The 26,686-nt window shown below is 34.1% G+C and overlaps 3 protein-coding genes and 1 pseudogene across 3 annotated transcripts; 3 read left to right on the top strand and 1 right to left on the bottom strand.

Moving 5' to 3' along the window:
* Window positions 1-5,025: 5,025 nt before the first annotated feature.
* On the top strand, window positions 5,026-8,163 carry LOC143533005 (inactive receptor-like serine/threonine-protein kinase At2g40270). Its single transcript, XM_077027895.1, has 8 exons — window positions 5,026-5,230; window positions 5,352-5,490; window positions 5,580-5,651; window positions 5,738-5,881; window positions 5,984-6,477; window positions 6,562-6,752; window positions 6,921-7,053; window positions 7,314-8,163. Exons 1-8 carry the CDS (start codon window positions 5,125-5,127, stop codon window positions 7,874-7,876), a joined length of 1,842 nt encoding a protein of 613 aa, XP_076884010.1. The 5' UTR covers window positions 5,026-5,124; the 3' UTR covers window positions 7,877-8,163.
* Window positions 8,164-12,215: 4,052 nt separating this feature from the next.
* Window positions 12,216-12,734, top strand: LOC143532987 (non-classical arabinogalactan protein 30-like). Its single transcript, XM_077027884.1, has one exon. It carries the CDS (start codon window positions 12,216-12,218, stop codon window positions 12,732-12,734), a length of 519 nt encoding a protein of 172 aa, XP_076883999.1.
* Window positions 12,735-18,165: 5,431 nt separating this feature from the next.
* Window positions 18,166-23,717, top strand: LOC143533034 (UTP--glucose-1-phosphate uridylyltransferase 3, chloroplastic-like). Its single transcript, XM_077027918.1, has 17 exons — window positions 18,166-18,887; window positions 19,287-19,470; window positions 19,557-19,706; window positions 19,803-19,964; window positions 20,052-20,224; window positions 20,297-20,363; window positions 20,454-20,617; window positions 20,972-21,130; window positions 21,807-21,898; window positions 22,004-22,098; window positions 22,297-22,374; window positions 22,499-22,594; window positions 22,687-22,761; window positions 22,846-22,934; window positions 23,007-23,169; window positions 23,279-23,339; window positions 23,476-23,717. Exons 1-17 carry the CDS (start codon window positions 18,205-18,207, stop codon window positions 23,586-23,588), a joined length of 2,604 nt encoding a protein of 867 aa, XP_076884033.1. The 5' UTR covers window positions 18,166-18,204; the 3' UTR covers window positions 23,589-23,717.
* Window positions 23,718-23,945: 228 nt separating this feature from the next.
* On the bottom strand, window positions 23,946-26,265 carry LOC143533004 (U-box domain-containing protein 1 pseudogene; annotated as a pseudogene).
* Between the last annotated feature and the right edge of the window lie 421 nt (window positions 26,266-26,686).

Genomic DNA, 26,686 nt, shown 5'->3' with positions numbered 1-26,686 from the left:
TCTTACCATGTGGATTCAAGTTTAAACATTAATTTTTAATTATGTTCAACATACAATGTATTTAATAAACTGCCATGATTAAACGTCTTAAACCAGCGATTATGAGTTTAAGCTTCGTCATGAGTAAACATTTGTATCTAATTTTAGATATTATGTTCAACATTCAATGTATTTAATAAATTGGCATGATTAAACGTCTTAAACCAGCGACTATGAGTTTAAGCCTCGTCATGACTCATGAGTAAACATTTGTATTTTAGATATATTTGTTATATATAATCATTTATTTGATAATCTTTGACTCTTTGAGCATATGATTAACTAAATTTTTATTAATGTTTGGGATTGAGTTTGAAAACACCTTATTAATTTATCAGCGTTTTAAAAAAACCAATAAGTTAAAAGGTGTTTGGGTTTACAAAAATTCTTTTAAGAGTAAAAAAAAAGTTTTTTAAAAGCCCAAAATTCTGGTTTTTTTTAAAATAGCTTTTTGAAAAAGCCAATAAACCAATAAGCTATTTTCAAACTCAATCCCAAACATATGGTATTAAAAGTTCTCAATTTTATGTAATTTTATCTTTTAAATTGTCGTATATATGTGGAATAATTGGGGATGTAATTTTTATTTACCGTAACCACTGAATTTTAATTTTACAGTTCTACCACTACACTTATTTAGTGAAGTTATATAGCCTTTGTTTACAAAACAAAATCTGAGTTGTTTACTTAGAAATTATATCGTTAATAAATATAACAAATAGCATTCATAGGTTTTAGATACATATGGTTATTGCTAATACATAATTGTTAAACATGTGGTTGTGCCGTTGTGATATTTTAAGTCGGTATTTGATATGAGTTTAAGATCAATTTCAGATAATAACAATGCCAACATATATTTTTCAATCACAAACTATAATCATGTTCCTATATCAAAGACTAATGGGAATGGTTCATGCAATGTGTCGATATGGCTTGTTTGGCCACACACGAACAACACGCCCTTGCCCCTCACTTCACGCATGACGGGTTCAAATAAGCATGCTCGCGCGGCTCACTACCAACCATGCTTTTTTTTTAATTTCTTTTTGTTTTTAAATCATATAAATAAATGGAATGGTGAAAAATGAAGTATAACATGAGTTGAGTGATAGGGTTGAGTGATGGAGGAAAAACTGAGGCGTTACAAATGTGCCAAATGATCCAGAATGATGGAGTCTTAGAAAGTGACTCATAACACATAGCCTAATTACATTTGAATAATCCATGGATGTACGAATTAAAATATAACAATTAACAAGTAGCAAACAGAAATAAGACCGATTATACAATTGCTTACAATTGAATTTAGACTTAAAATACCAAATCCCCCGTGACGGGCCACTTCCATCAGTTACTAAAATAATATCTCCGGATTTTTGTGTTGAACAATTCATGTGTAGATTAGTTGACATACAAGGTAGAAGAATAGTATATGTGCCAAGTGTCAATTACACACCACACAACAATACATTACAAACCTCTTTTGACTGTATTACAGTTTCAGTCCCTTGAGTATTATCAAACTATAGTTTTTTGTCCTTGGAGTTCTGTTTTTTCCTCTCAAAGGACCCATTTTTATTTTCTCAAGCGTAGTAAGTTTATATTATTTATTAAAAGGATCATACAATCTAATCAATGGCGAACTCATGATCTATTATCCATGTGATCATCTTTTCCGGTGGTCAAAATTTTCACAACTAGACGTTATAATTTTTAGGTCAAGTCGGGTTGGATCAAATAACATAATAAAATACAATATTATAAAAACTCGCTTTCAAAATACGATGTCATCTTTTGTGAATCCTTGCAATACCTCGATGAACTTATATATCTCTGAAGTGCTTTGATCATAAATAACCAGAATAACTGCGAAGTAATTTCAAAGTTTTCTATTACTGCTAGGAAACTTTGGGGTTGAGATTTGTAGCGAAAGCGACTAGCGGGTAGTTGAAAGTTCAACAGTTGATAAGAAGTCATGATTATAGTTCATAAAGTCTTTTGCTTAATTTACTTTTAAGGTAAAAGAAGCTTTAATCGTGATATTGTCTTGATATTAGGTAAGCATCAACAACTTAGAAGTGTTGGAGGTTAGCTATGCGAATTATCTTCAACATTACAATTAACAACTCATCATCATCTCGTGGTAATAGTTTCGGATTGTAACTTAAAAATTTATATAAAGTTTAGATATTTAGAAGCAATTGTGATTGTATTAGGTTATTTTTGAAACACTCAGGATTTGGAGAAGATAACCAAAGGCAAATCTTCAAATAAGTTGAACATTTTGATTGTTTTGTAAGCTATTCTAACATATAAACAAGAAAATTGGGTTTACATTTGAAAACAATCAAACTGAAAAAAGAAAAAAAAAATCCAAAATCAAACATTAGAAGACTCAAACCCGTGCCCTTGATTGAAACCCAAAGCCTTACCAGCAATACAATCTTCGATTTATTAACAAAGCGTCGCTAAAATTTTCACTTATATCTACCTGAATTTATTCCCACTTTAATCTAAAAATGTTAATAACATTTATTATTAAACTAGTTTTAGAGCCCGTGTCACACACGGGATAATTCAAATTATAAAATTATAAGTAAAAAAATAATTACATAGCGTATATGAAAAAAATGTATTACATTTATGCTTGTATCTATACAATGTGTACATAAATTGATTTTATTTATATCACAAAATGATTTTTTTAAATGAACTTAATAAAAAAAATGCTCGTAGCAAAAACGTACCCGAGAATAGTTCTTTCTATTGAAAAATTCATTATCGGTACCATATATGTATAATTGAAAAACTTTTGGTTATGAACCAATTTCGGATATAAGCTTCTCATACGATAGTAGTTTTAACCACTTAGCCTAAATACAAAAGGAGCGTTACCTTTATTGATATATTTATCAATTTACCACCCATCAAAGAAAAGTAGAACATTAAATTGTAACAATGGATGTTCTTCAAGAGCTATGTTTTTTGAGCTACACCATGAAAATTTTTTTTATAAGTTTCAGAGGGCTTCTCGACTTTGTCATAATGACAACATAAAAAATAACATGTTAACCCATTCAATTTTTTGAATATTCATTTGAGCATGGTTTTGCATGACATGTTTCCCATACAACGTTCTGATTACCATTGAAGGAAAAATTAATGTTGACATAAATATTTAAAATTTGATAAAAGTTAGAAGCATTGATAGGCATGGGGGTGGCACGTCGAAAGTGTTCGCAATCTTTTCTTATATTTTAATAGTTGAGGGAAAAATAGTCAGTTTTCCAAATCCCGAACCTTTTGATTATTTCAAAAAATGCCCTTAAAAATAAATTAGAAACCCGAATCATGTTTAAACTTCTAACTTTCATACTTTTGACATTTTAAAGTCAACACTTTGAACCCATAACAAATTTGACGATAAATCTATTTTGCATTCTTAAACTTTTATTAATACTCAAAATTTTCATTTTTGACCCGTTACAAATTTTAACCTAAATGCAGTTAACCTGTACCAAACAATCTATTTACCAACTTTTGATCCATAAAATCAAATTTAAGTTTCACAAAAAACACTAAACAATTTTCATTTGAGAAACATGATTTGTTGTTGATTTTTGAAATTTAACAAATATTTTGAAATATATAGTAAAATATGTTAATATTTATATTTATAGAAATATATAGATATTATATAAATATAGTGTAAAAGGAAAGTGAATCATTATTGATTTATTACATATATTAGGGTATATTAGTTTTGGAGGGAAAAAATTGTGAGAATTAACTAAAACATGACAAGTGTACACATTTATTTTACTTTATTAGAATAGGTAGATTGATTTCTATTTATCTTAGTTTTCATTTTATTTTAACTTTTCTAATAATTTTGTTATATCTTTGAGAGAACTCCTATTTTGATCCTGTGGTTTGTTGATTTTAACTGTTTTGGTTCAATTGATAAACCTTTAACAATTTTAGTCATTAAATTTTCATATTATAACAGTTTCAGTCCAATTAATTAATGAAGTCATACTTTTCCATTAAACACATCCAGATTAGGGGCATTATTGTCAATTTACAATTCTTTTTAATTCTTTTCTTTATCCCCTTTCCCTTTCAACTTGATAAAAACTACAATAATTATTAATTAATATTAATGTTATATATTGTTAACAGACGGTAAACGAATAATAATAATTATTATATATTATGTTAATATATTGTTAACAAATAGTAAACGAGCCGAGCTCAAATCGAGCTCGGGTTTTAGAAATAAATATATAAAAATGACGTTAGTTAAATTACGAGTATGGATTATTAAGTAGCAATTTGAATTTTAAAAGATGAAAGCATTATCAAGGAGTTATTCAAATTAGCCTGAATTTGAAAACCAAAAATTCAAGACTAGTATATAGCAACGTGAAAAAGAAAGATTCTTGCCCCCACCATATTATAAAATTATTCTGCTGGCCCTCAACTCTCACCTTCTCAGCAACTTCCCAATCTCCACCCGCCAAAACACTCCACATTTACTCGTATTATAATTATTATCATTAACAATATTATTATTACGAAACATGTCCACATTTTCCACGACCCCATCGTTAGCTTCTACTCTACTCTTGGTCAATCACCACACACTCACAAATCCATAGATTCATCATACTTCATAATAATAACCACCGGCGCCTTTTGCTTTTGTTAAATAAGCTTCTTTCCGGTATGTTATGTTTATTAAGTTGTTGTTGGTTTTTTTTTAAGTCAAAAATATAAATTTCATTTTTGGTAGTAACTAAAATGCGTTTTCGACTTTTATTTTATTTCTGTAAGTTGATTCGGTCCATATTAGTTCACGAACAACTGTAATATGATTTCGATTTGATACCATTTTTTAATATTCCTTATCTTAAAACTTCGATTCTGCTATTCCGAGTTTTGGTTTTTTTTGGTTTCTGAGGTTGAATACTTCGTTTGCTCTACAGTGGTTCTGAGTTATACCGAGTCAACTCGTTGATTGATTGATTGGAGTAACAACAATATTGTGACTGGTTGAAAATTAAGGTTGTTTGTATACACATGATGGAGGTTGTTAGGTTAGACCGGCACCGGCTGCTGGTTTTGACGTTGATCATATGTTTGTTGTATTCGGATTCAAGTTTCGGTTTCTCTCTCAATGATGAAGGTAACTTAAAGATGATTTTAATTAATTATGTTTATTTGACTAGATTTACTTTGTACTTGTCGTTATTGTATCTGTATATATAGTTTATCAATAATACATGATAATGATAATATTATTGCAGGCTTCTATTTGTTAAGATTTAGAGATAGAGTTGAGAATGATCCATTTGGTGTTTTGTCGAATTGGAAGGATGACATCGGAGTACCTAATCCATGTTCGTGGTTCGGTGTAGAATGCTCCAACGGGCACATTGTAGCTTTGTAAGTATTTTGTTTAACATTCAACTTGTTCCAACGTCTTCATGGCGAACGAATGTTAATTATCTTTAAACTTTGTGTTCTATTCGTAGGAACTTGAGAAATATGCGACTTGGAGGAACGCTCGCTTCTGAACTTGGAAATCTTGCTCATATTAAGTCTATGTATGAACAATGAAAATTATACCTTCAATTGGATATATTGTTTCGTGAATCAACTAATTGAGTTTATGAAAAATTGATCTATGCAGAATTCTGCGGAACAACTCGTTCTATGGTATGATTCCTAAGAAGATCAGAAAGTTGAAGAAGTTGAACTTGTTGGATTTGGGGTACAATAAATTTGGTGGTGCAGTTACATCTGACCTTGAAAATAGTCAATCCCCAAAGATTATGTAAGTTTTAACAAAGTCTTTAACTTATTATTCATTATTCCAATAAGTTAAAATGATCCAAGGCATGTCTTAATATCAAATCTTTTTATCTAACACATGTAGATTACTAGACAACAATCCGCGCATTGATGACATTTCTCCTGAAGTGCAACAACTTACCTTGTTACCCGAGGCAGAAATCAAGTCCCATCGAAAACTGCTACAATTTAATATTCCTGTATCGGCACCAGCATCACTCGCACCGTCATCATCACCGTCGCCGTCGCCGTCACCAGCACCAACACCAACACCAACACCAGCTCCAGCACCAGCACCAGCACCATTTCCTACATTACAACCCTTTGCCGTTCCAACTCCACGCTCGGCTCCTACTCCGCCCCCAACCACTAGGACGCCACCTTCCCTTAGTCCACCATCATCCACTAGCAACAATTCAAACTCAAATAATCATCTTGGTTTAATTTTACCTGTTGCCATTGGCAGTTCTGCTTTGGTTGGCCTTGCAGCACTAATATTATGGCGGTGCAATAAAGTGGCAACTGTTAGACCTTGGGCCACAGGACTAAGTGGACAATTACAAAAAGCATTTGTCACTGGTAAAAATATTTTAACAACCTTTAAATATAAGTATAGTTTCTAAGTTTCAGACTAAACTTATTGAAACATTAACATAACTGCAGGGGTTCCAAAGCTAAAAAGATCAGAACTCGAGGCAGCGTGTGAAGAATTTAGCAATGTAGTCGGTTCAACATCATTCGGGACTGTATATAAAGGGACATTGTCAAGCGGTGTTGAAATAGCTGTTGCTTCTGTGGCTGCACCTTCAGCTAAAGATTGGTCAAAGCATCTTGAGAGCCTTTTTAGAAAGAGGGTATGTTTTACTACATTTTTTTTTCACTGTCAATGACTTTTAATTTACATATAATAAAAGGATCCAATTACAAAAAAAAGCAGGCAAGCAGGCAACAAAACAAAGTTATTTTTTAGGGAAAAATAGTTTCTTGTTTGCTTAATTGTTTTTCTGTTGATATAATCTCAGATTGACATGTTATCGAAAGTGAACCACAAGAACTTTGTCAACCTTCTTGGATTTTGCGAGGAAGATGAGCCTTTTACGAGAATGATAGCGTTTGAATACGCCCCTAATGGAACACTATTTGAACATTTACACAGTGAGTATCTTTCTTTTAATCCTTTAAGATAAAACAACTTGTATTAATAATCAAATATAACAAACAAGCGTACCCAGTATAATCTTACTCATAGCAGAGCTACTGATAGAGAGGTTGCTCACGCTGAGACCCTGACTCCAAAACCTTTCTTTTTACAGTATAGTAATCCAAATAACATAAACCAGAGCATCAAATAGCATTACCAAATATGAGTATCTTAATTTTTATGAAACTTATGCAACATGTTGTAATCTTTGCAGTACAAGAATCAGAGCATTTGGACTGGGGAATGAGGATGAGAATAGCAATGGGAATGGCATACTGTCTTGACCACATGCACCAACTAACTCCCCCCGTATCCCATCAAAACCTAAACTCATCATCCATTAACTTAACCGAAAACTACGCAGCCAAAATATCCGATCTTGGCCTATGCAACGACTCCTCCACCACGCCCACAGACCAAACCCCTGAAAACAACGTTTACAGTTTCGCTATCATCTTATTCGAGATGATAACCGGTCGAATCCCTTATGCAGGAAGTGATGCAGTTGATGACTGGGTACTAGACTTCTTAAACGGCGAAAAGCCCTTGATCGATATGGTGGACCCCACTTTGGATTCATTCGACGCGGATCAACTTGAAGCAATCGACAATGTGATAAGATCTTGTGTATGTTCTGGCCCGACCAGTCGGCCCAAAATGAGAGATGTTACTTCTAGATTAAAAGAGATAACAAGAATAGCACAAGATGGAGCTATACCAAAAATATCACCTCTTTGGTGGGCTGAGCTTGAAATATTATCAACCAAAGCAACATAATCGGCGTGCGTAAGTGTATACTCGTCGTCTTTTCTGTCTTATAAACTAATTTGAGTGAGAACATATATATACTATACATACATGCATACATATATATAAAATTTATATATGGTAGATGTAAATAGATAGAAAAAGATGAGAGTTGTTTGATTATGGTAAGTGGATGTGTGCTGAGTTTAGGAGTGAAGAAGAATCCTGCAGCTCCTAATAACTTCATTCTTTCTGTACTATCACTTCCCTTTTTGTATCATTGTCTCCAATGATTGTTTCTTATGACTCTGCCTTCATTGTTCTGCATGTTTTACTTCACTACTTTTGTATATTTCTTTTTGCCTATCATATTGCAATACTACAAATTGTAGTTTTGTGTTCCAGTTTTTGACGCAGAGCGGAAGCAAGAAAAATAATAGTGAATGTTTTCTGTGAGAAAATTAATATCTTATTGAATATTAGCTAAATTATTAAAGAAAAAATTGAAAATGAATGCCTAGAAATTAGATTTACTAAATAAACGTGTAAATTAATAAAAATTTAAGGTTACATGTTTTTACAGTGAAAAGGTAATAGTTTTTAAAATTTGGAAAACTGGCTGATTCAAACATGAGGCTCCGGATGATGAAATTCGGGTCGATGTTTTTGTCCATTATTTATAGGTCCCGTAACTTGATATGTAGCTCAATTTATGTCTTTTTGAAGTTGGGTTATTTCTAACTTATTTACCTATGTCCACTTGGTCCAAGTACTAGTATGTTAGCTATTGAATAAGTTTCATCTCAGTTTTTGTGTTTTACAGCTAAACTTACCTATAACCTATGTCTAGTTGGTCCAAATGCTAGTTTAATAGCTATTCGATAAGCTTTGTATCGGTTTTGTGTTTTGCAGCTAAATTTATCAATGTCTAATTGATCTAATTATTAGTCAGATAGCTCTTGGACAAAAATCCGTATCAGTTTTATGTGTTTTACAGCTAAGTTTAACTATGTTCACTCAATCCAAATATTAGTCTGTTAGCTCTTGGATAAGCTTCGTATCGATTTTTGTTTTTTCATAGCTAAATGAATAGTATTAAAGAAGATTTTTAGCATACAAAAAAAAAAATATTTCATGAAGGTGACCTTAAACTAGTAGGTAGAATCTAGGTGCGGTGGCTTAATTTTTCTTCTTGTTTTTAAACGTGTGGAGACGGCAGCCAGCCAGCCTGTTGGTTGGTTTGGTGGTCCAATTTTGGGTGCCACGTAAAATCCAGATGAAAGCATCAAAAGTTGGAAAATTTGGGTAAGAAAAAGTCTGGTGTTCATGTATGTTACGTGTATGATGTGTCCACAAGAAAAAAAATATATATTGTTATCTTATTAGTTGTCCCTAGTCCTTACTAATTTATCATTTGCGGCGTTATTTTATTTTATTTTTTTATTATTAAACACTAAGTTATTATTTATGTAATATTGAGGATGTATACATAATTTGTATTGTTTATGAAATTCAAAAGGACATGAACATAAAAATATGTATAGTCAACGAACTAACCTTATTAAGTTTAACAAGCTATACGTGGTGATTGAGAAATATCCATGGAGACTAAATCTAAGCGTGCAAGTCTTAAAGACATCGTGGTCACAAAACTTGATAGCACACACAAGTTAATCAAATCATACTTTGCAATTTTGTTAAATGCTTATACAATAAAGTCTTTTTAACTGATGTGTATTTTCTAATGAACTCTTCATCTTGAGCGTATAGACAGCCTTCGAACAACATTGAATACACTTTTACAATATATCTAAGAGAATAACTTGAACTTTTGGTCTAAAATAATTTAAAAATATGTATACGATAAAACTCGAACTTCCAACCTGTAATTTTAGTTTTTTTATTATCATTTTTATTAGAATGATTGTGATATGTTTGGATAGCAATTACGGTTTTAAGTGGTGTTTGTTTGTGAATTAGTGAATCAAAGTGTGTTTTCTTGTTTGCTTAAAACTAAATAAGTCATTAGGGGTCTATTTTTTATATTAAACTTTTAAATGTAGGGTGAATTTCTCATTGATCGCAAAATAATAAAAAAAGGGCCTGCTAATATTTTTCCCACAACAAAGGTTATAAAATTTAACTAATGAGTCCTAAATCACCTAAAACACGAGTGAAGAATCTAATGGGAGTGCTTTTAAATCGTTACATAATGATGGTAGTCATGACAACAATTTGTTATAAACGTATAAAGTTTCTATTATTGGCACATCTAGTTGTAGAAGTTTTAAAAAAACTAGAAAAATCAATGAAAAAATATTAGTTTTTAAAAAATTAATTTTAGCATATCCATGATTTAGGAAGAGCTAATATTTTAGAGCTGTCAGTTTTGGGTTTTTAGAGTTTTGTAATCATACCTAGCAATCATGACTACTGACTAGAGGTGTACACATTCGGTTTGGGCACAGGTTTCAAAGGAGGAGTTCTCTCTCAAACAGATTACAGAGTGTTTTGAATGAATCGAGATCGAACCAGTTTCTCCCAAACTGACTTCTAGGTCAATCGGTTTCCATTAAGAACGGGTTTTGGATCCAAACCGGTTTCAATATTGCACTTCTAATCTTGACTTGTGACCCAACTTTGCTATTTTAAATTTATTTATTTTCAATAATTTAATATTTATAAAATAATCTCATATGGGCTGGGCTGTTCTGTTTCGGGCTATAGACTAATGTCGGCTTTTCAGCCCTTTTTAAAAACAGGATAAAATAAACCCGGGTCTTCTTGTTTGATTGAGATTTGAATGCCGATTGTAGGTGCCATTCATTAGATGACAAAAGATTGAATTTTAATGCTTACTTGAATGTGTTAATTAATTTCATTGGTTTCTAAAAATATTACTACGTGTAGGTCGAATTTGAAGATCGAATTAATTTCCAAAACGAGAATATATTAATGATTATAAATGACTTGCCACAAATGATAGTTTAATTTTGACAAAAACATTTGTATAATGGGTAATCATACAATTATGTACACCTCGTCTTCTGGCCTTCCGGGGGTGGTTAATTGTCAACTTATCGCTAATTGTTGGGCTGCCCATGCGATTTCAACTAATTAGCCCTAAAAAGTAATCAGTCCAAAGACGGTTAAATTTCTATCAAATTGGTCAAACTTTTTGAAGTATCGAAAAGTTATACTAATATATTCAATTTGGTTAAAAAGTTTGAAACATTATATACAAAATTTTGAAAATTTTTGGTGTGTGCGTATATATAAGTTTGAAAAGTTACATATAAAATATAAATATGATTAATCCCGATTAATTGTTTGTTGCCTTATCGCGGACTAGTGCATAGCAAGTTTTGCAACTGCTCATATTGCTACTTAAAATGTTTTGAGCCAAGGCACTCTTTTTTTTCTTTTTTTTCATTCTTTTGGGTATGATTTTAACTAAACCTCCAAATTTATAAATGTTTATTTGAGTTAATGATGTGCGTATCCATAAAGTTTCAAAGATTTTTGAATCAAATCCAATAAGAAAATATAGGAAATATGCAATAATTATTTAAATAAAATCAAATAAAAAATACAGAAATATGAATCAACTACTAAACCAAATACAACATAAAAAGGAATATAGAAAATATGCATTTGTGTAGGTTTGAGCCCATGGTGTATTGATGTCCCACTAACATACACATTAGTGACTATTGAGGAGCCACTTGATCATAGGAAATAAGTTATAACTGTGTTAAACTATTAATAATCAATGGTAGTCGGTTTTTTTACTCGTGTTATCCTCTAGAAATATACGGCGTCAATCAACTTTTAAATACAAGAGCACATATAATGATATAAATATTTCGTTTTTTCACCGATACCACGTGACACCGTTACGAATATAGTCAGCCCTTGCCGATGATTGATCAAATTAATCAAACAACCTTTTTCAGTAACCGAACAACCAAAACATGTATAGCATAATTCATTCAGTTATGAAAATCTAAAAATCAAAACATCGGGATAAATTAAATTTTAAACCATAATCGAACCCAACCGCACTAGCAAATACTAAAACATAACCTAGGGGAATAGATGGAATGCATTAGTAGATTAAACAAAGCAAATTTAAAGTAATGGCTTTCACGTAGTCTTGACTTTTTAAGAAAAACATTATAATTTTGATTCAAATTCAATTTAAAAATTTTACATAAGTCGCAACCATGTTCATATAATAAAATCAATCCAAAATCCTCCTTTGTATATTAAACTTTTCTCTCTGGAAACTATATATATTGCAACATTCCTCAATCATCTTCACCTCACAAACAACTTCCATTTACTCAAACAACAAACACTCAACAAGATGGTAAACAAGCATTTAACCATCATCATCACCATCCTCTTCCTATCGGCATTCTCCACCGCCCACGAGGCACCCGCCAAGCAAGACAAAACCGCCACGGTGGTGGTGGAAGGAAAGGTGTACTGCCAGAGTTGTAAATACTTTGGGTCATGGTCTCTAACCGATGCTGAGCCAATCCCAGCTGCCAAAGTTAGTGTTATTTGCAAAAACCACAAGAAACGTGTGAGCTATTATAACGCGTTTGAGACCGATAAAGATGGTTACTTTTATGCAGAACTCAAAGATTTCAAGATGACCCATTATTTATTGGACCATCCTCTGCATTCTTGCCATGTGAAACTAGTGTCATCTCCTCTTGAATCATGCAATCTTTTGTCAAATGTTAACAATGGCATTAATGGCTCACCTTTAAGATATGAGAACAAGGTGGTGCATGGAAAGAATTATGAAGCCATTGTGTATGGATCCGGACCGTTGGCTTTTCGCCCTACTAATTGTGATCCAGAAACCACTCACTAAACTTGATATTGTTGTTAACTGTTCGATTCTTGACTTAAAAATATTTTTGTATCCGGGTTGATCTTGTTATAACATATTTAATGTATTAATGCAGTCTTGATGAAATGAAAGAAAGCTTTTATCTTAATAAACAATTGACAAGCAAGCTATTTAGTGATGTTGAATAATTGGAATGTGATTATTAGCAATAAAAGAAGTGATTGCAAGAGATGGTGTTTGGATGCATTCTACTGCATGGAATGGTACCGAAATAACAGATGTAACTGAACTGAAATAATTAAACCAACCCTAAAGCGTCGGCTTGGTTTTATGTTTTCTCAAAAGCCGAAATTGTTTCGGGTTCGGTTTTGCATGCGAACATCCCTGAAGAAACAGAACCAAACTTGTAACAAATGACGCAACTAAAAAATTATAGGCCCAAATGTGTAATATACATCCAATCGTTAATTAAAAAATGGGCCCAGATTCATTATTTTGGGAATCTCCAGCCCAAAATACTCAAGCGCAAATGACAAAACCGAAAAAACCGAAACAAAACTAAACTCATTGTGAAAACCAAAAACCGAACTAAAAGCTTCAGCAACACACCTTTGCCATGAACTATGTGACATCGAAGCGAACTTCATTAATACCAAAATGCGAGGGAGACAAAACATGCAAGTCTTTGGTAGTGTATATTACATGACAAACATCTCTATATCCATACCAAAATGCGAAACTAACAGAAACAAAACAATACGAAATACAATGATATTTGCATTCCAGATATTACTACATAACTCAAACACGAATCAAGTTGTTAAGAAAAGAAAAGAAAAGAAAATTAGAGTAGTTGTTTGACTTTGCGTTCAAGAACAGGAGGGTCAATATCAATGCCCATATTAGCAGCAGTTCCTGCTATGATTCTCATCGCTGATTCAATTGTTGTGCAGTTCAAATCTGGCAACTTTTCTGCTGCAATTACACGTAGCTGCTTGATTGTAATCTTCCCCGCTTTTTCCCTTTGCGGGTCCTTAGAACCTTTATCCGCCCCTGAAAACACAATATAGTGCGCAACATATAAACACAAAATAGTTGCTTGTTAAGAGGTGCCAAGATGAATGGGTCTTGTAACATGCAAAATGGTCATATTTAGAGTGCGGGTCAAAATGTGTTACAATAAAATCTAATCTAAATCTTTGAATATAGTATTATGATCATTGGGTGACTTCAAACTTATTAATCCGTTTAAGAGCTAAAAGAGCTGATTACTCGACAATTATTTATAGGTGAGTAACTGAGTCGACTTAAGCTAATCGGTAGTCGGTCAAAGCCGGTCCAAATCATTCAAATCTCAATCAAAATTGGTAAAAATCTTTGAAAAGTTAAATACACAGCATTTGAAATCATAATACCTGCCGCTTTAAGAAGCAGAACCGACGCAGGAGGTGTCTTCAACACAAATGTAAAACTTTTATCCTGCAAATTCAATCAACCACAAAGCAATTGTAAACAACTGAAACCCTAATTAGAAAACAGAGATGAAGGATATAAAAACTGACATCATAGACAGTGATTTCAACGGGAATAATATAGCCAGCCTTATCAGCAGTCCTAGCGTTGTAATCCTTACAAAAAGCCATAATGTTAACTCCCTTGGAATCCTCCCATAGAAGAGTAGGCGAGAATGGCACTTGTGCCCAGAAGTCATTCAAACTAAAACACCCTTCGCCAACTACTCTACTATTGATCACTCGTGAACCAAAAAATGTAAACATTCAGGAAAAGCCGATTGGCGGCATCAGCCTCTTCAGCGACAGCTTATGATGAAGCGAAACGAAAAAAGCGATTTTTCTTGTTATTGAGAGGAGATGAAATGGCTCGAGCTAAAGTGAGAGGTTATTATACACACTCGACTGAAAGGAGAGGGGTGAAGTGACAATGAGGTACGCTGGTTGGCTAGTGTTATGAAATAGATTACAAAAAGCCATAATGTTAACTCCCTTGGAACCCAACGCCGGCCCAACCGGCGGGGCCGGTGTGGCCTTCCCGGCTTCCAGCGCCAACTTAATCACTCCAGTCACTGTACAAACACACACACTACATCAAAATTCATGTTCGTCCATGAACACTAGCAACGCTAACTGTTAATTAGTTAATTACTACCTTTTTTAGCTTTGCCGCCTGGCTTAGGTGGGGCCATGGCTCGGATAGTGAGAGGTCTGAGAATAGCGGGACATGATTGCTTCTTGTGATTGGAACGGAATTGAAGAAAATTGTTTGGATTGGAGGATAATGGGATTGATGACAGGAAGGAAGATGAGAGATTTGGTGACTGATTTTGCTTTGAAGAAGAAGAAATTGGGTGAAATGTTGATAATAGAGAAGCAGAAGAAGCCATTTTTTTCCATGGAGAATTTGGGGAAGAAGAAGAAGAAGAAGATTGTGATGGGATTAGATGCATCTTATCTAACTGGATTAATTTTGTTTTGGCCCAACTTCATACAAGCCCGTAAGAAGCTGGAGTTAAGGTTATGTTTGGGCCTTGTGGTCCAACTCGCAGTCTTTCTTAGTTGCATCACTGCATGTTTGTTTCAAAATAAAACTGTTTTAGAAAATGCACTTTTTTTTTTCTTTTTCTTTTTCAAGGAAAAACTACGAAGTCCCACATGACAGAAGATGAAATCTTATCTCGAATTATCTTCAAACATATGTAACATGTTTGTTTCACACATGACAAACCGTCCAATTAAATGAATAAATAATTAAAGTGAGATGTGTCAGTGTGTCACTATAGTCTTGTGTTCTCATATCTATGATTTAAGATATGATACACTACATGTTAAATGCATCTTACATCTACTTTGTAGTAGTCCATCAAAAGATGTTGTTTCACACTCTTCTTTCTGGACCGGGAGATATTATTGTGCACATACCTCTCTCTAAGATGATATATATGTACCAAACATTTGGATCAGAGGCCATTTAACGAACAATATTCCTACAAATACGAAACAATGTCATACTAAACTCTAGTCATAAAAAAACGAAGCCTAAACTCTAAGTCATAAAAAAATAAAAATAAAATAGGCCCCATTCATAATTTGAAAGTTTCAACAAAATTAAAAAAAAAATAAAGATTTCATACCGCTATCTCATTTTGAAAAGCTAAATATATCCGTGTAAAAACAAAAAAAAAACTAGCGTATTAATCACATAACATTTTTCTTCGTTATGATATTTAAAATTATGTAATTTTCTTAGTAGTTAACACGTGATGGTCTTAACAACTAAGAGTTTGTATATATCTTTGCTTACTAATTGTGGTGTTAAATGTTGAAAGCGGCTACTTATCTAACTGTTCTATATTAAGTCGGAATGAATACATTATACAGCTTAAATAAACGATGCCATAATAAATAGCCCACATTTAGATATGATGGTTAAATATATCAAGCGTTGCATGAGGTTTGATGCCACTTATGCTTCTTAAGGTGAGTGAGAACTTTTAGTTACTTTTAAAATTAATAAAAATGCCAATTAAATGTGTTTTTTTTTATTTTATAGTATGGCATGCTCTTTTAATTGAATTTGCTATCAATAAATGAGAATGTACACCTAATGCTTATAATACTTTTGAAACACTAGCAAGCATAATTAAAAATGTTTTCCATGATGCTAAATACATTATTTATATCATCATATGCAAAACCACACCGTTGCGTTACTAGTTTAATAGTGAAAGAAAATAAGGAGGATGTAATTAAGTAGAGAAAAAAAAAAGAAGAAAAAAGAAATATATAATCTAATTTTTCTATAGTTCGAAATAACATACAAAAATTAAAGATTGTATATGTTTCCGAGCTAAAAGAAAGTTGCAATTTTATAACTATACCCGGTGATATATTTTAGAGGGAAAGCTAAGAGAACATATTCTTAAAAATCTTTTTTCCCCCTCTATTCTCACTTACTTTTACTAGAAAACCTAAAACACATTTCTTTCCGGTTTCTATGCCAAGTTAATGTATCTTGGATGATCCACATTGATGAACACATTAAATTATTCATAGGCACAACGACACAATTATCAGGGCCGCACCCCTACCCACTGAGCTATTAGCCCAACGTACAAGCCCCACAACGTAAGAGTGTGGGTATTATCTTTCGTCTTTCCTCCAATGTATCGTTCTCTCTCTTCCATATCAACCCAAGATTCTATATCTTCAATCTACATATCCCTAAACCATCTTTCGAAAATGAAAATGCTTATTTTGTCACACCGTAATCTGTCGGTATGGATGAGCATTTGGTATTGAGTACCTATAAACTCGACATGGTAATTGGTACCCAGTTCCCGAAATTTGATATCGGTACTTTCAGCACAGATATTCGGTATTGATACCGAATAAAGATGAGCAATTGAGCATTTTGTAACGAGTACCAATAATGTATCAATAGATTTGGTAGGATATTTTGTACCCACTTTCCACTTAATTTGGTAACAATATTTTTGCTACTGTAGTGGTACCAATCTCATCACTATTATCTATTGTTGGATAGACGTTCCCGCTCTACTTGATCGTCACCCTAAGTGAAAAAATAATGAGATTTTAAAAGTAGTTATGAATAAACACAATAATAATAAATGCTTAACAAGAGAGTAGTTATCAATTAATTTATTATTATTTTTTTAAAAATGTAGAGTAGGGCTGAGCACGGTTCGGTTATTAGACGAAACCCAAAACGAAACCGAAGTAATCGGTTATTTGAATATTCAAACCGTTTGGTTTTTGGGTTTCCGGTTTTTCGGTTAATTTCGGTTTTTTTTTCCAATTATGTGTTAGCATTGCAAAGAAATTAAAAAAATAAAAATGCATATTTTAAGTTTGTATAAGAATGTGTTAGAGTACCACGGTCCACGAACATATTGTATTCTAAAAACAAAAATAGGCACGTGTTACGTGGAACTATACGAATACTAAGTTGCTAAATAGAGTTTAAAAATAAAAAAACATTAAAAGTTTAGTCTCGATCTTCATTTATCATATTATTTATTTATTTATCTTAAAAGTTTAGTCCATTCCTTATCATCTTGATAATCTTTATCATTATCAATCGGTTCGGTTCGGTTTTTTTAAAATGGATAACGGAATCGAAACCGAAATTTCGGTTTTTCAAAAAAACAAAAAATCAACCGTCAGTTAATGATTCGGTTTGATTTTTTTATACGATTTTTTCGGTTAATTCGGTTTTCTAACTTGTTGTAGAGTTTGTTAGGCCCTGGGCAAACTAGAAATCTCCGGAAACAAACACGCAAAAAGCACTCTCCCACCGTTTGTCCCTTTATCCCTCCAATTCCAATTATCTTTCTTTGGTATATGCTCCGGGTATCTCTTCTTATCCCACTCCCACCCCGTCCCTATAACCTAACACCCCCTGTACCCACCCACCCCATTTCACTCGCACCTTCTCAAACACACACAGTCAGTCTATGGCGCGAGTAACTACCTCCACCTCCTCCCTCCACCATAACGGCCTCTACTTCACATTCCCCGTGCGTGACTCTCACGCTCTTTTCTTCAACTCCGTAACAAACTCTCACAACTCCCTCCGTCATTCTAACAAACTTCCGTTAACTTATTTGTCTTCACCGCCGTCAAGTCGCCGGAGAACGCATGTCACAACTGTACCGGTAGAGTATGTTCCTCCGGCGCCGGATTTCGGCTTCACTAAAGAGCTCACGCGCCTCCGAATTCTACGCTCCAAGCTATCCGCTTCCAAAACTCTGCGAGGTAAAATTCGCGTCGTTGAGTCTGATTCTAAAGTGAAGCGGTTTTCTAAGAGCGGTGGATTACCTAGGGTTTTAGAGTCGGTAGGTTTGGATGAGTACGAGTTGTTTCTGGTTAAGTGCATTGTGGCCGCTGGTCAGGAGCATGTGTTAGTGTCGGAGTATGAATCGTATGATACTGAATCGGATGTGAACGGTGAATTTGTATCTGCTAGAAGTTCGTTGAAGTCTGCGTTGTATAGTTTGGTTGAAATGATTGAGAAATTGGACGGGAGTGATGATAGAGAGGTTTGTGTGAAGAAGATTGATGCTGTGGCCTTGAATTCGTTGTTGAAAACGCTCCGAGATGTTGAGGAGTTCTATGATTGTATTGGAGGGATTATTGGGTTAGTTCTGCCTTTTTCAGTTTAAATTTGATGCTAATTGCCACTTATAACCTGATTATATTATACTAAGTTAACTCAGATTAATAGAAGTTGGAAGATATTTGTGAATTTGGGCGCCTGATTATCGGAAATCGGCATTCATAATTGTTGTTAATGTTTTGAGCATGTAGCATGTATGTTCCATAATTCTTTGAATTTGGATGCCTAATTGTTGTTCGTTTTTTTTAGCATGTAGTCTGTATGTTCGATAATTATGTGAATATGTACCACTTATATTAAATGCTAATTGCTTTTGACTGTAGTTTGTATCAATACTGTCTGATATACAAGTATAAAAGTTTATATGATTATAAGATATTTATTGATGATCATATATTTAAATCACTGAATTTATGGCAGATACCAGCTAACGGTTTTAGAGCTTCTTTCTCAGTCTCCGAATGGAGAGAAGAATGCTAATTTTCATAACATAGATAACTCTAATTCAATGGGGCTGCAATTTGTAGAAATTCATCCTCCAAATGTTCTTGATCTTTCTCAAGACACAGAATATGCAGCTCAGGCTGCTTTATGGGGAATTGAGGTAAGATGAGATCATGTGTTGTCGATTATTTCATAAGATACCAGGAAATAGTATCAAGATATTTAGGTTTTTTAAACTGAATTTAGGGTTTGCCACGCTTAGGAGAGATTTATCCTCTTGGAGGCTCCGCTGACAGGCTTGGATTAGTGGATTCAGTTACAGGTGAATGTCTCCCTGCAGCAATGCTTCCTTATTGTGGCCGCACCTTGTTGGAAGGTCTTATAAGAGATCTTCAGGTATATATTTTGCAGAAATTTGAGGACTTTAATTTGCATTTACATTTTTAATGATACTAATTTTCCAACTAGTAACAACTTTTGAATAATTGCAAGGCTAGGGAGTTCTTATATTTCAAATTATATGGAGAGCAATGCATAACTCCTGTTGCGATAATGACAAGTTCGGCCAAAAACAACCATGAACATATCACATTGTTGTGTGAAAGATCCAAATGGTTCGGACGAGGTCAATCAAGTTTCCGACTTTTTGAACAGGTCTTATGAGTTGAATGTTGATGGTGTTTTTAGACTTAATTGTAATATAAGACAATACTTAGTTTTGCTTTTAATTGTGCTTGCCAGCCCCTCATTCCTGCTGTTAGTGCTGAAGACGGGCAGTGGTTAGTAAAGGGACAGTTCTTGCCTGTCTGCAAGCCCGGTGGTCATGGTGTGATATGGAAACTTGCTTACGAAAAAGGCGTTTTTCAATGGTTTCGCGATCATAAAAGAGAAGGTGCAACTGTTCGACAAGTCAGGTTTGTATAAAGTTTGTTATTTAAGGTTGTGGGTCTGTACTTTTTATGTAGTTAACAGCTGTAATCTTGCAGTAATGTTGTAGCTGCTACAGATGTGACCCTTTTGGCCATGGCAGGGATTGGTCTGCATGAAGGGAAGGTAACATTTTTGTGACCATTATAGAAACTAATATTGCTGTTCTTTGAGTAGAATGATTGTAATTGCCAGTTCTAACTGATAGTATTTCAGAAACTTGGTTTTGCATCATGCAAGCGGAACTCTGGTGCTACAGAAGGCATAAATGTTTTAGTTGAAAAAGCCAAGCCTGATGGGACATGGACATATGGTGTGTCATGCGTAGAGTATACCGAGTTTGACAAGTTTGGAATTGCTGATGGATCTTCTTCTAGTAGGTACTATTTGAACTTGTTTATTGAATTCAAGGAAGCCAAGTAGATTAATGATAGCTAAGCGTCCTACTTAGCTTTTACATTGAATATTGTTTGTAGCTTTTACAAACAAGTTCCTTGAATATTGTTTGTAGCTTTTACAAACTGAACCAATGATTCTTTCAACAATTAGTAGCTATTACTTGTCTAGTATTTAAGTTATGCTACCTAGCTTGAAATCAGAGAGTACTTGATTAGCTACAACGGTAATTTTTCAGTATATTTAATCTTGTTATTATTCCCTTTTTTTTTGCCTAGAAGTTTTGTAACCAGAAGATTCTTGTTATATTCTCTAATCAACCATGTTCATTTGTTAAGTTTGCAGACAGAGTTCCCAGCAAATACAAATATCCTTTATGTAGACTTGAAGTCTGCAGAGCATATTGCATCAAGTAAGGATGAGACTAGCTTACCAGGCATGGTGCTAAATGTGAAAAAAACGATCAACTATGTGGACCGCTTTGGGCTTCAACATCGGTACGTTATCTGTCTACATAATCTACTCCAAGGATCTTTCAGTTTCATGTTGCATTTAATTTATATGTTATTATGCTTGTTTGATCGTCATCTTTCCCTTTGAATCTGTGATCTATGAGTCATCTAATAACATATACAAGAGGTGAAACTAAATGGACTTTTTTTAAGCAAAAACTAAAATCCATGTTCCAATACCAGTTTAGATTATGAGAAGTTAAAAACTGTATTTAGCTAAGCTTTCGCATTTACTGTTTTATGTTTTAATTATGTTGGAACCTCACAGAAACCAAGAATTTCAATTAGTGTTTTAGACTTTTAGTTCCATTGTTTCCAAGAGTTAATTGTTGTATATTTTTTTATCCCTTCTTATTGTTTAACTTGTTTTAAAGTTCAAACTGTTGCATAACATGAGTGGTAGCATCTTATCCGTATTCTTTATCTATATTTTCAAACAAAATTGCATATTTTGTCAATTTTGACTTCTGAGTAATGGGGTTAAGAAAACCAAATGAATCTTTTAGAAATTGACTAGCATTTAATGAACATTGCCACATTTCTAGGCTCTTAAACCAAATTTTATTTGATTTTGATTTACATTGCACATAATATAGTTTCTGTAAGTTTTTAAATTTGCTTAAAATAAGATTTAGATCTAGCTTGTCTTTTCTGTTGACAGTGTTTCAGGTGGGCGGTTAGAATGTACAATGCAAAACATTGCTGATAATCTTGTCAATAGTTTCTCCTATCGATGTTCTGAAGGTGTAGAAGGTATAATGCAATTTCTTTTCGATTTAATGTGTTGTATTATCATAAGATCCAACAAATCTTGTAAGTTTCTTGTATTGAAGGGCTATCCATGTAATGTAATTGCAGAAATGCTAGATACATTCATTGTCTATAATCATCGAAGGAAAGTTACATCATCTGCCAAGAAGAAAAGAAAGCCTGCTGGCATGTCTTTGCATCAGGTACATTTCTCTATTTTCTCTTTTTGTACCTATGACAACATCATGCTTGTTTTACTGATCCGTTCTTTTTTGTTTTCCTTTTTTAACTTTTTCTTAGATTTAACGTATTTGCTTCTGTTTATTAATTTTCAACTTGAAAGTCTGTCGTGTTTTCAAGTTGGTATGTTATGGTGTTTACTTTAAATTATGTGTGAGCAGACTCCAGATGGCGCACTACTTGACACAATAAGAAATGCATATGATATTCTTTCATGTTGTGATATCAAACTCCCTGAGGTACCATATACTCGCTTATTGTTCTGGTATCCTATTTGTTTAATATCTTCATACACGTGATATGTGGTTGCTGGAGTGTTGAGAATGTTTGGTACTTCATTTACCATCAAATTATTGTTTGCAGATAGAGAGTAATGATAAATATGCTGATTCCGGACCACCATATCTCATCCTTCTTCATCCTTCCCTAGGTCCTCTTTGGGAAGTCACTAGACAAAAGGTAAGCTCATATCTTATCTTCTATATCAAAACTGTTCAGAGTTTACCCTATATTATTTCTCACTTTTTCATTTGTTCTTTTTACTTTACAAGTTTTATGGAGGTTCAATTTCAAAAGGTTCAGAATTACAACTTGAGGTTTCCGAATTCTTATGGAGAAATGTTCAGGTATAACCCGTTTACCAGATACACCCAGACATGCAGTTCATATCCATTTTTTTCTCTATATTAAAGTTATTCTTTTGATTTCAGCTTGATGGGAGCTTATTGGTCATGGCTGAAAATGTCATGGGCTCTCAGATCGACAGAAATCATGAGTCCATACTACAATATGGTTACAGGTAGTATATGGTTTACTGGTCCTCAGTCCTCACTATGAGACTTTAGGCTGAATATGAGATTTGTTTATGTAGGTGTGCACGATGCAAGTTTGTGAACGTAAACATAAGAAATAGAGGAATAAACTGGAGTTCAGATAAAAATCTGTATTGGAAGCATGATGTTCTGCGGTTTGAGGCACTAAAAGTCATACTGCATGGAAATGCTGAATTTGAGGCTTTTGATGTTAACCTCGAGGTTAGATTTTCACAAAACTGACTTGTCATTTCACTCTCTGGGGTTTCTTTAAGAATCTGATTAATATCTTCATGGTCAAATACTTGTCATTTTTTTGTTCTTTATTCAGGGAAATCATGTGTTTGAAGTCCCAGATGGCTACAAGATGATGGTCACATCTGGAAGTTCAGGTTTTCTCACTGCCCATGTTATTACTTTTGTGCATCTATGCTTGTGTGTGTTTATCACCTTGTTTCTGCAAGAAGCACACACATGTAAATATATCCGTGTCTCTTACTTACGCAGCCCTTCAAACTTTTGACTCAGGTTTATCTATACAATTAAATCCTATTAAAAAGGAGTGTATGGACAGTGGAAGCTGGTTCTGGAAGTACATTTTAAAGGACCAACATGTTAAATTGGAATTGGTGGAACTCTAGACCACAAGCAAGACTTTTCACCTTTTGAGAATCATCGTTCACAGAAGAATCCGACCCATTTCACCTGCGTGGTTAACCCCCCTTAACCCGTTATCCTTGTAATAATAGTATCTTTAATGCAAGCTTAGTATAAATGTATGATGACCAATAGGGTCTCGGTTATGTTTCTTGTAATTTATTGTAAATTCTGTGTAAAAACCTTTATTATCTATATAAACAAAACCATTTGTTGACGATCTTTATTTCCATGTTTCCATAATCTTGGTAAAAACTCATGCATTCAATGAACAGGTAAAAACAACTTCTTTCATTTATGTCATTTTCAGGAATTTACATTTTCAGTTTTGATTTGTGTTTTCATTCAACAGGTTTGGAAGACTGTAAGCAGCATCTATTGAGCAATCTAAGCAGGGCGTCAGCCTTTCTTTGAGCTTTCATAGACCCGTCAGCAGCCAAGCTTTTAAGAGACGGTATGCCTCTCGGATTCATTAACAATCTTCTAGCAACTTCATCACCACCATCTTTACACAACCCCAATAATAGAGTCAATGAATTCTCTTTCCCTTTCGGCGACCCAAATCTCAAAAGATCAATAAGAATCGGTACCAAAACTTTACTCTTCCTTATTTCCTCAAGCCCCTCAGAACACCCCAATAATAAAGAAAGCACCGCCAACGCATCATCAGTAATGCCCGCCTTATCATCCATCAACAAGTCAATTAATAATGGTACAGCCCCTGAAACCACAACATTCACTTTATTTGCACTATAAACCGCAAGATTAAACAACGCGGTTGCAGCATCTCGTTTTCCAGCTGTAGTTCCGTCTCTTAACAGCCCAACTAAAGATGGGATTGCTTTTGGTCGACTACCGATAACCACTTTATAATCATCGATTAATGATAAACTAAATATTGCTGCTGCTGCATTTTCTCTCGCCTCCATTGTTTTACCTGAACCCAACACGTCTACTATGCTATCTATTGCACCCGCAGCCACTATTAACACCTTGTTGTTGTCAAATATAGAAAGGTTAAGAAGTGCTGTGACTGCATTCTCTTGGATTCTTGCATCATTTGAAGAAAGTAAAGTTACCAAGAATGGAATCGCTCCCGCTTCTGATATTATCCTCCGGTTATCCATCCCGGTTTTTGCAAGTAATCTCAACTCGTAAGCTGCTTGCCTTTGGATATCGATCGAACCCATTGCTAACTTTCCGACCAAAAACTCAGCTGTCTTTTTAACTGTATCCATGGCGGCTTTTGTGGCAGAGATATGATCAACCGCCTTTTCGGGTAGCTTTCTCTTCATACTCGGGCTTCTTTCAAGATGAGATGATGAAGAGCTTGATGATTCGGGATCGGTTAATGGGATGTTGTTTTCTTGACAAAATTGGTGGATCAAGCTTTTAAGTGCATAGTTTGGAATGAGTGCCATGTGGATTAATCTTTGTCCGCTTTTGGGACACGTATGGTGACCTGAGTTAATCCACTGTGCGATTGACACACGGTCATATGTGTGTCCCGATGCGACTATCACCGGGTCCCGCATCAAATCGAGTGAAATTGGGCACCGGTATTCGTCTGGAATATTGATGATTGTTGATTGAGATGATGGGTAGTGGTTTTGCTGAGAGTATTTATGCATAAACTCGTCTTGCGCGGTTTTGTGATCTTCTATGTTGAAAGCCATTGACTTTGACAATGAAACGAGTGAAATTAGATTGTTGATATTGGAGACCACGATAAGCCCGCCTGTTCCTGCTTGCTTCTCAGCTTCAGCCTCGAGTTTTGAAATCTCTTCTTCGTAATCGATCGGGGTTTTTAATCCGATTTGTGCCATGATCACTTTGAGTTTTTCAAAGTCAATGACACTTTTACTGTTGCTGCTTTTAGATCTAGTAGACATCATCACTTCAAAAAGCTCCTCTCGTCTTTGAAGCTCTTTAACATCAACCAACGAGTCAACTCGTTTGACTTGTTTATGAAGCAGCTCCACTTGCTCTCGGGTGTCAGTTGTTATTTTCAACAAGCTGAGAGGTAAAATATCTAAAGCTCTACTCATTTCCTTCACAATCACATGAAAGTGATTTGAAATGCTTTCTGACCGAACAAGATTCCACAAACAGCTACCTTCTTTACACGCTTGTGTTAACGATTTCACTCTTCGAATAACCGAATAAAGCTCGGTTAGACATAAAATGGAAGAAGGTGGAAGTTGACTGTTGGTTTCTTGAATTTCTTCAAACAATGATGAAAGAAGCTTGACCCTTGTTATCATTGTTGAAACATTCTTGTATTGTGTTACTGGAATCTTCTCAATGGTTGTTACTTCATCAGAGATTTGGATTAATGATTCTAGCAAAGAATCAGTTGGAAGTAAGCCTGAAGAAACCATGATTGGAGGAGGTAAAGTAACATCCATGGTGTTCAGTTTTTCTCTAATATTCATAATCAATGGTTAAGGTTTTAGATTAGCTCAATACATAAATGTCTTAATATATGAATTTTTAATGTAATTTGTTTGTTTCTGTTTGTAACTATTCATATGGATGGCAAGAAGAATGACGGCAGGAGTCTTCGGTTGCTGCCACTTGGAGAATTTGCAGGCTTTCTTGTAAGTCGTATTATAATTTTATTCTATTCCTAATTTTATATTCAATTTTGAAATCATAAGAGCCATGTCAACGGTTTGATGTCATTTTCTTTCAAGTTTCTTTCACCTCCTTATTATTAGTTAAATATCTGCTACAAATTGTTATGCTTTAGGACATGTACCTTGTATGCAAAATGTAGTACCAGTATTACTGCAAACAGATCTGGGAAAGCTACATTAGATTAGATGATTTTATTTTATTAGCTGTTAAGGATTGCTACAAGGACCTTATGGTTAGAATCCAGCAGAAGAAGTTCTATTATTTTAATAATTTACAGAAAAAGTGGGATTTGCATTAAGCCTGATGTAGTTAAACATGGTCTAATCATGAATTTTACACCCGGAAATCATGGCCCGTTGATATGTGTTGGTTTGGGCAACTCTGGTTGCTAGATAGGTTGATTTTGGTATACTTAAATTATACATTGGGTCAAAATAAGTCA

The sequence above is a fragment of the Bidens hawaiensis genome, unplaced genomic scaffold (assembly GCF_021521415.1).
Source record: "Bidens hawaiensis isolate Kalapana, Puna unplaced genomic scaffold, B.hawaiensis_p1.1 tig00009577_1, whole genome shotgun sequence".
NCBI lineage: Eukaryota > Viridiplantae > Streptophyta > Magnoliopsida > Asterales > Asteraceae > Bidens > Bidens hawaiensis.
Note: the sequence above shows the minus strand (reverse complement) of the source record. Positions and strands in the feature narration are given on the sequence as shown.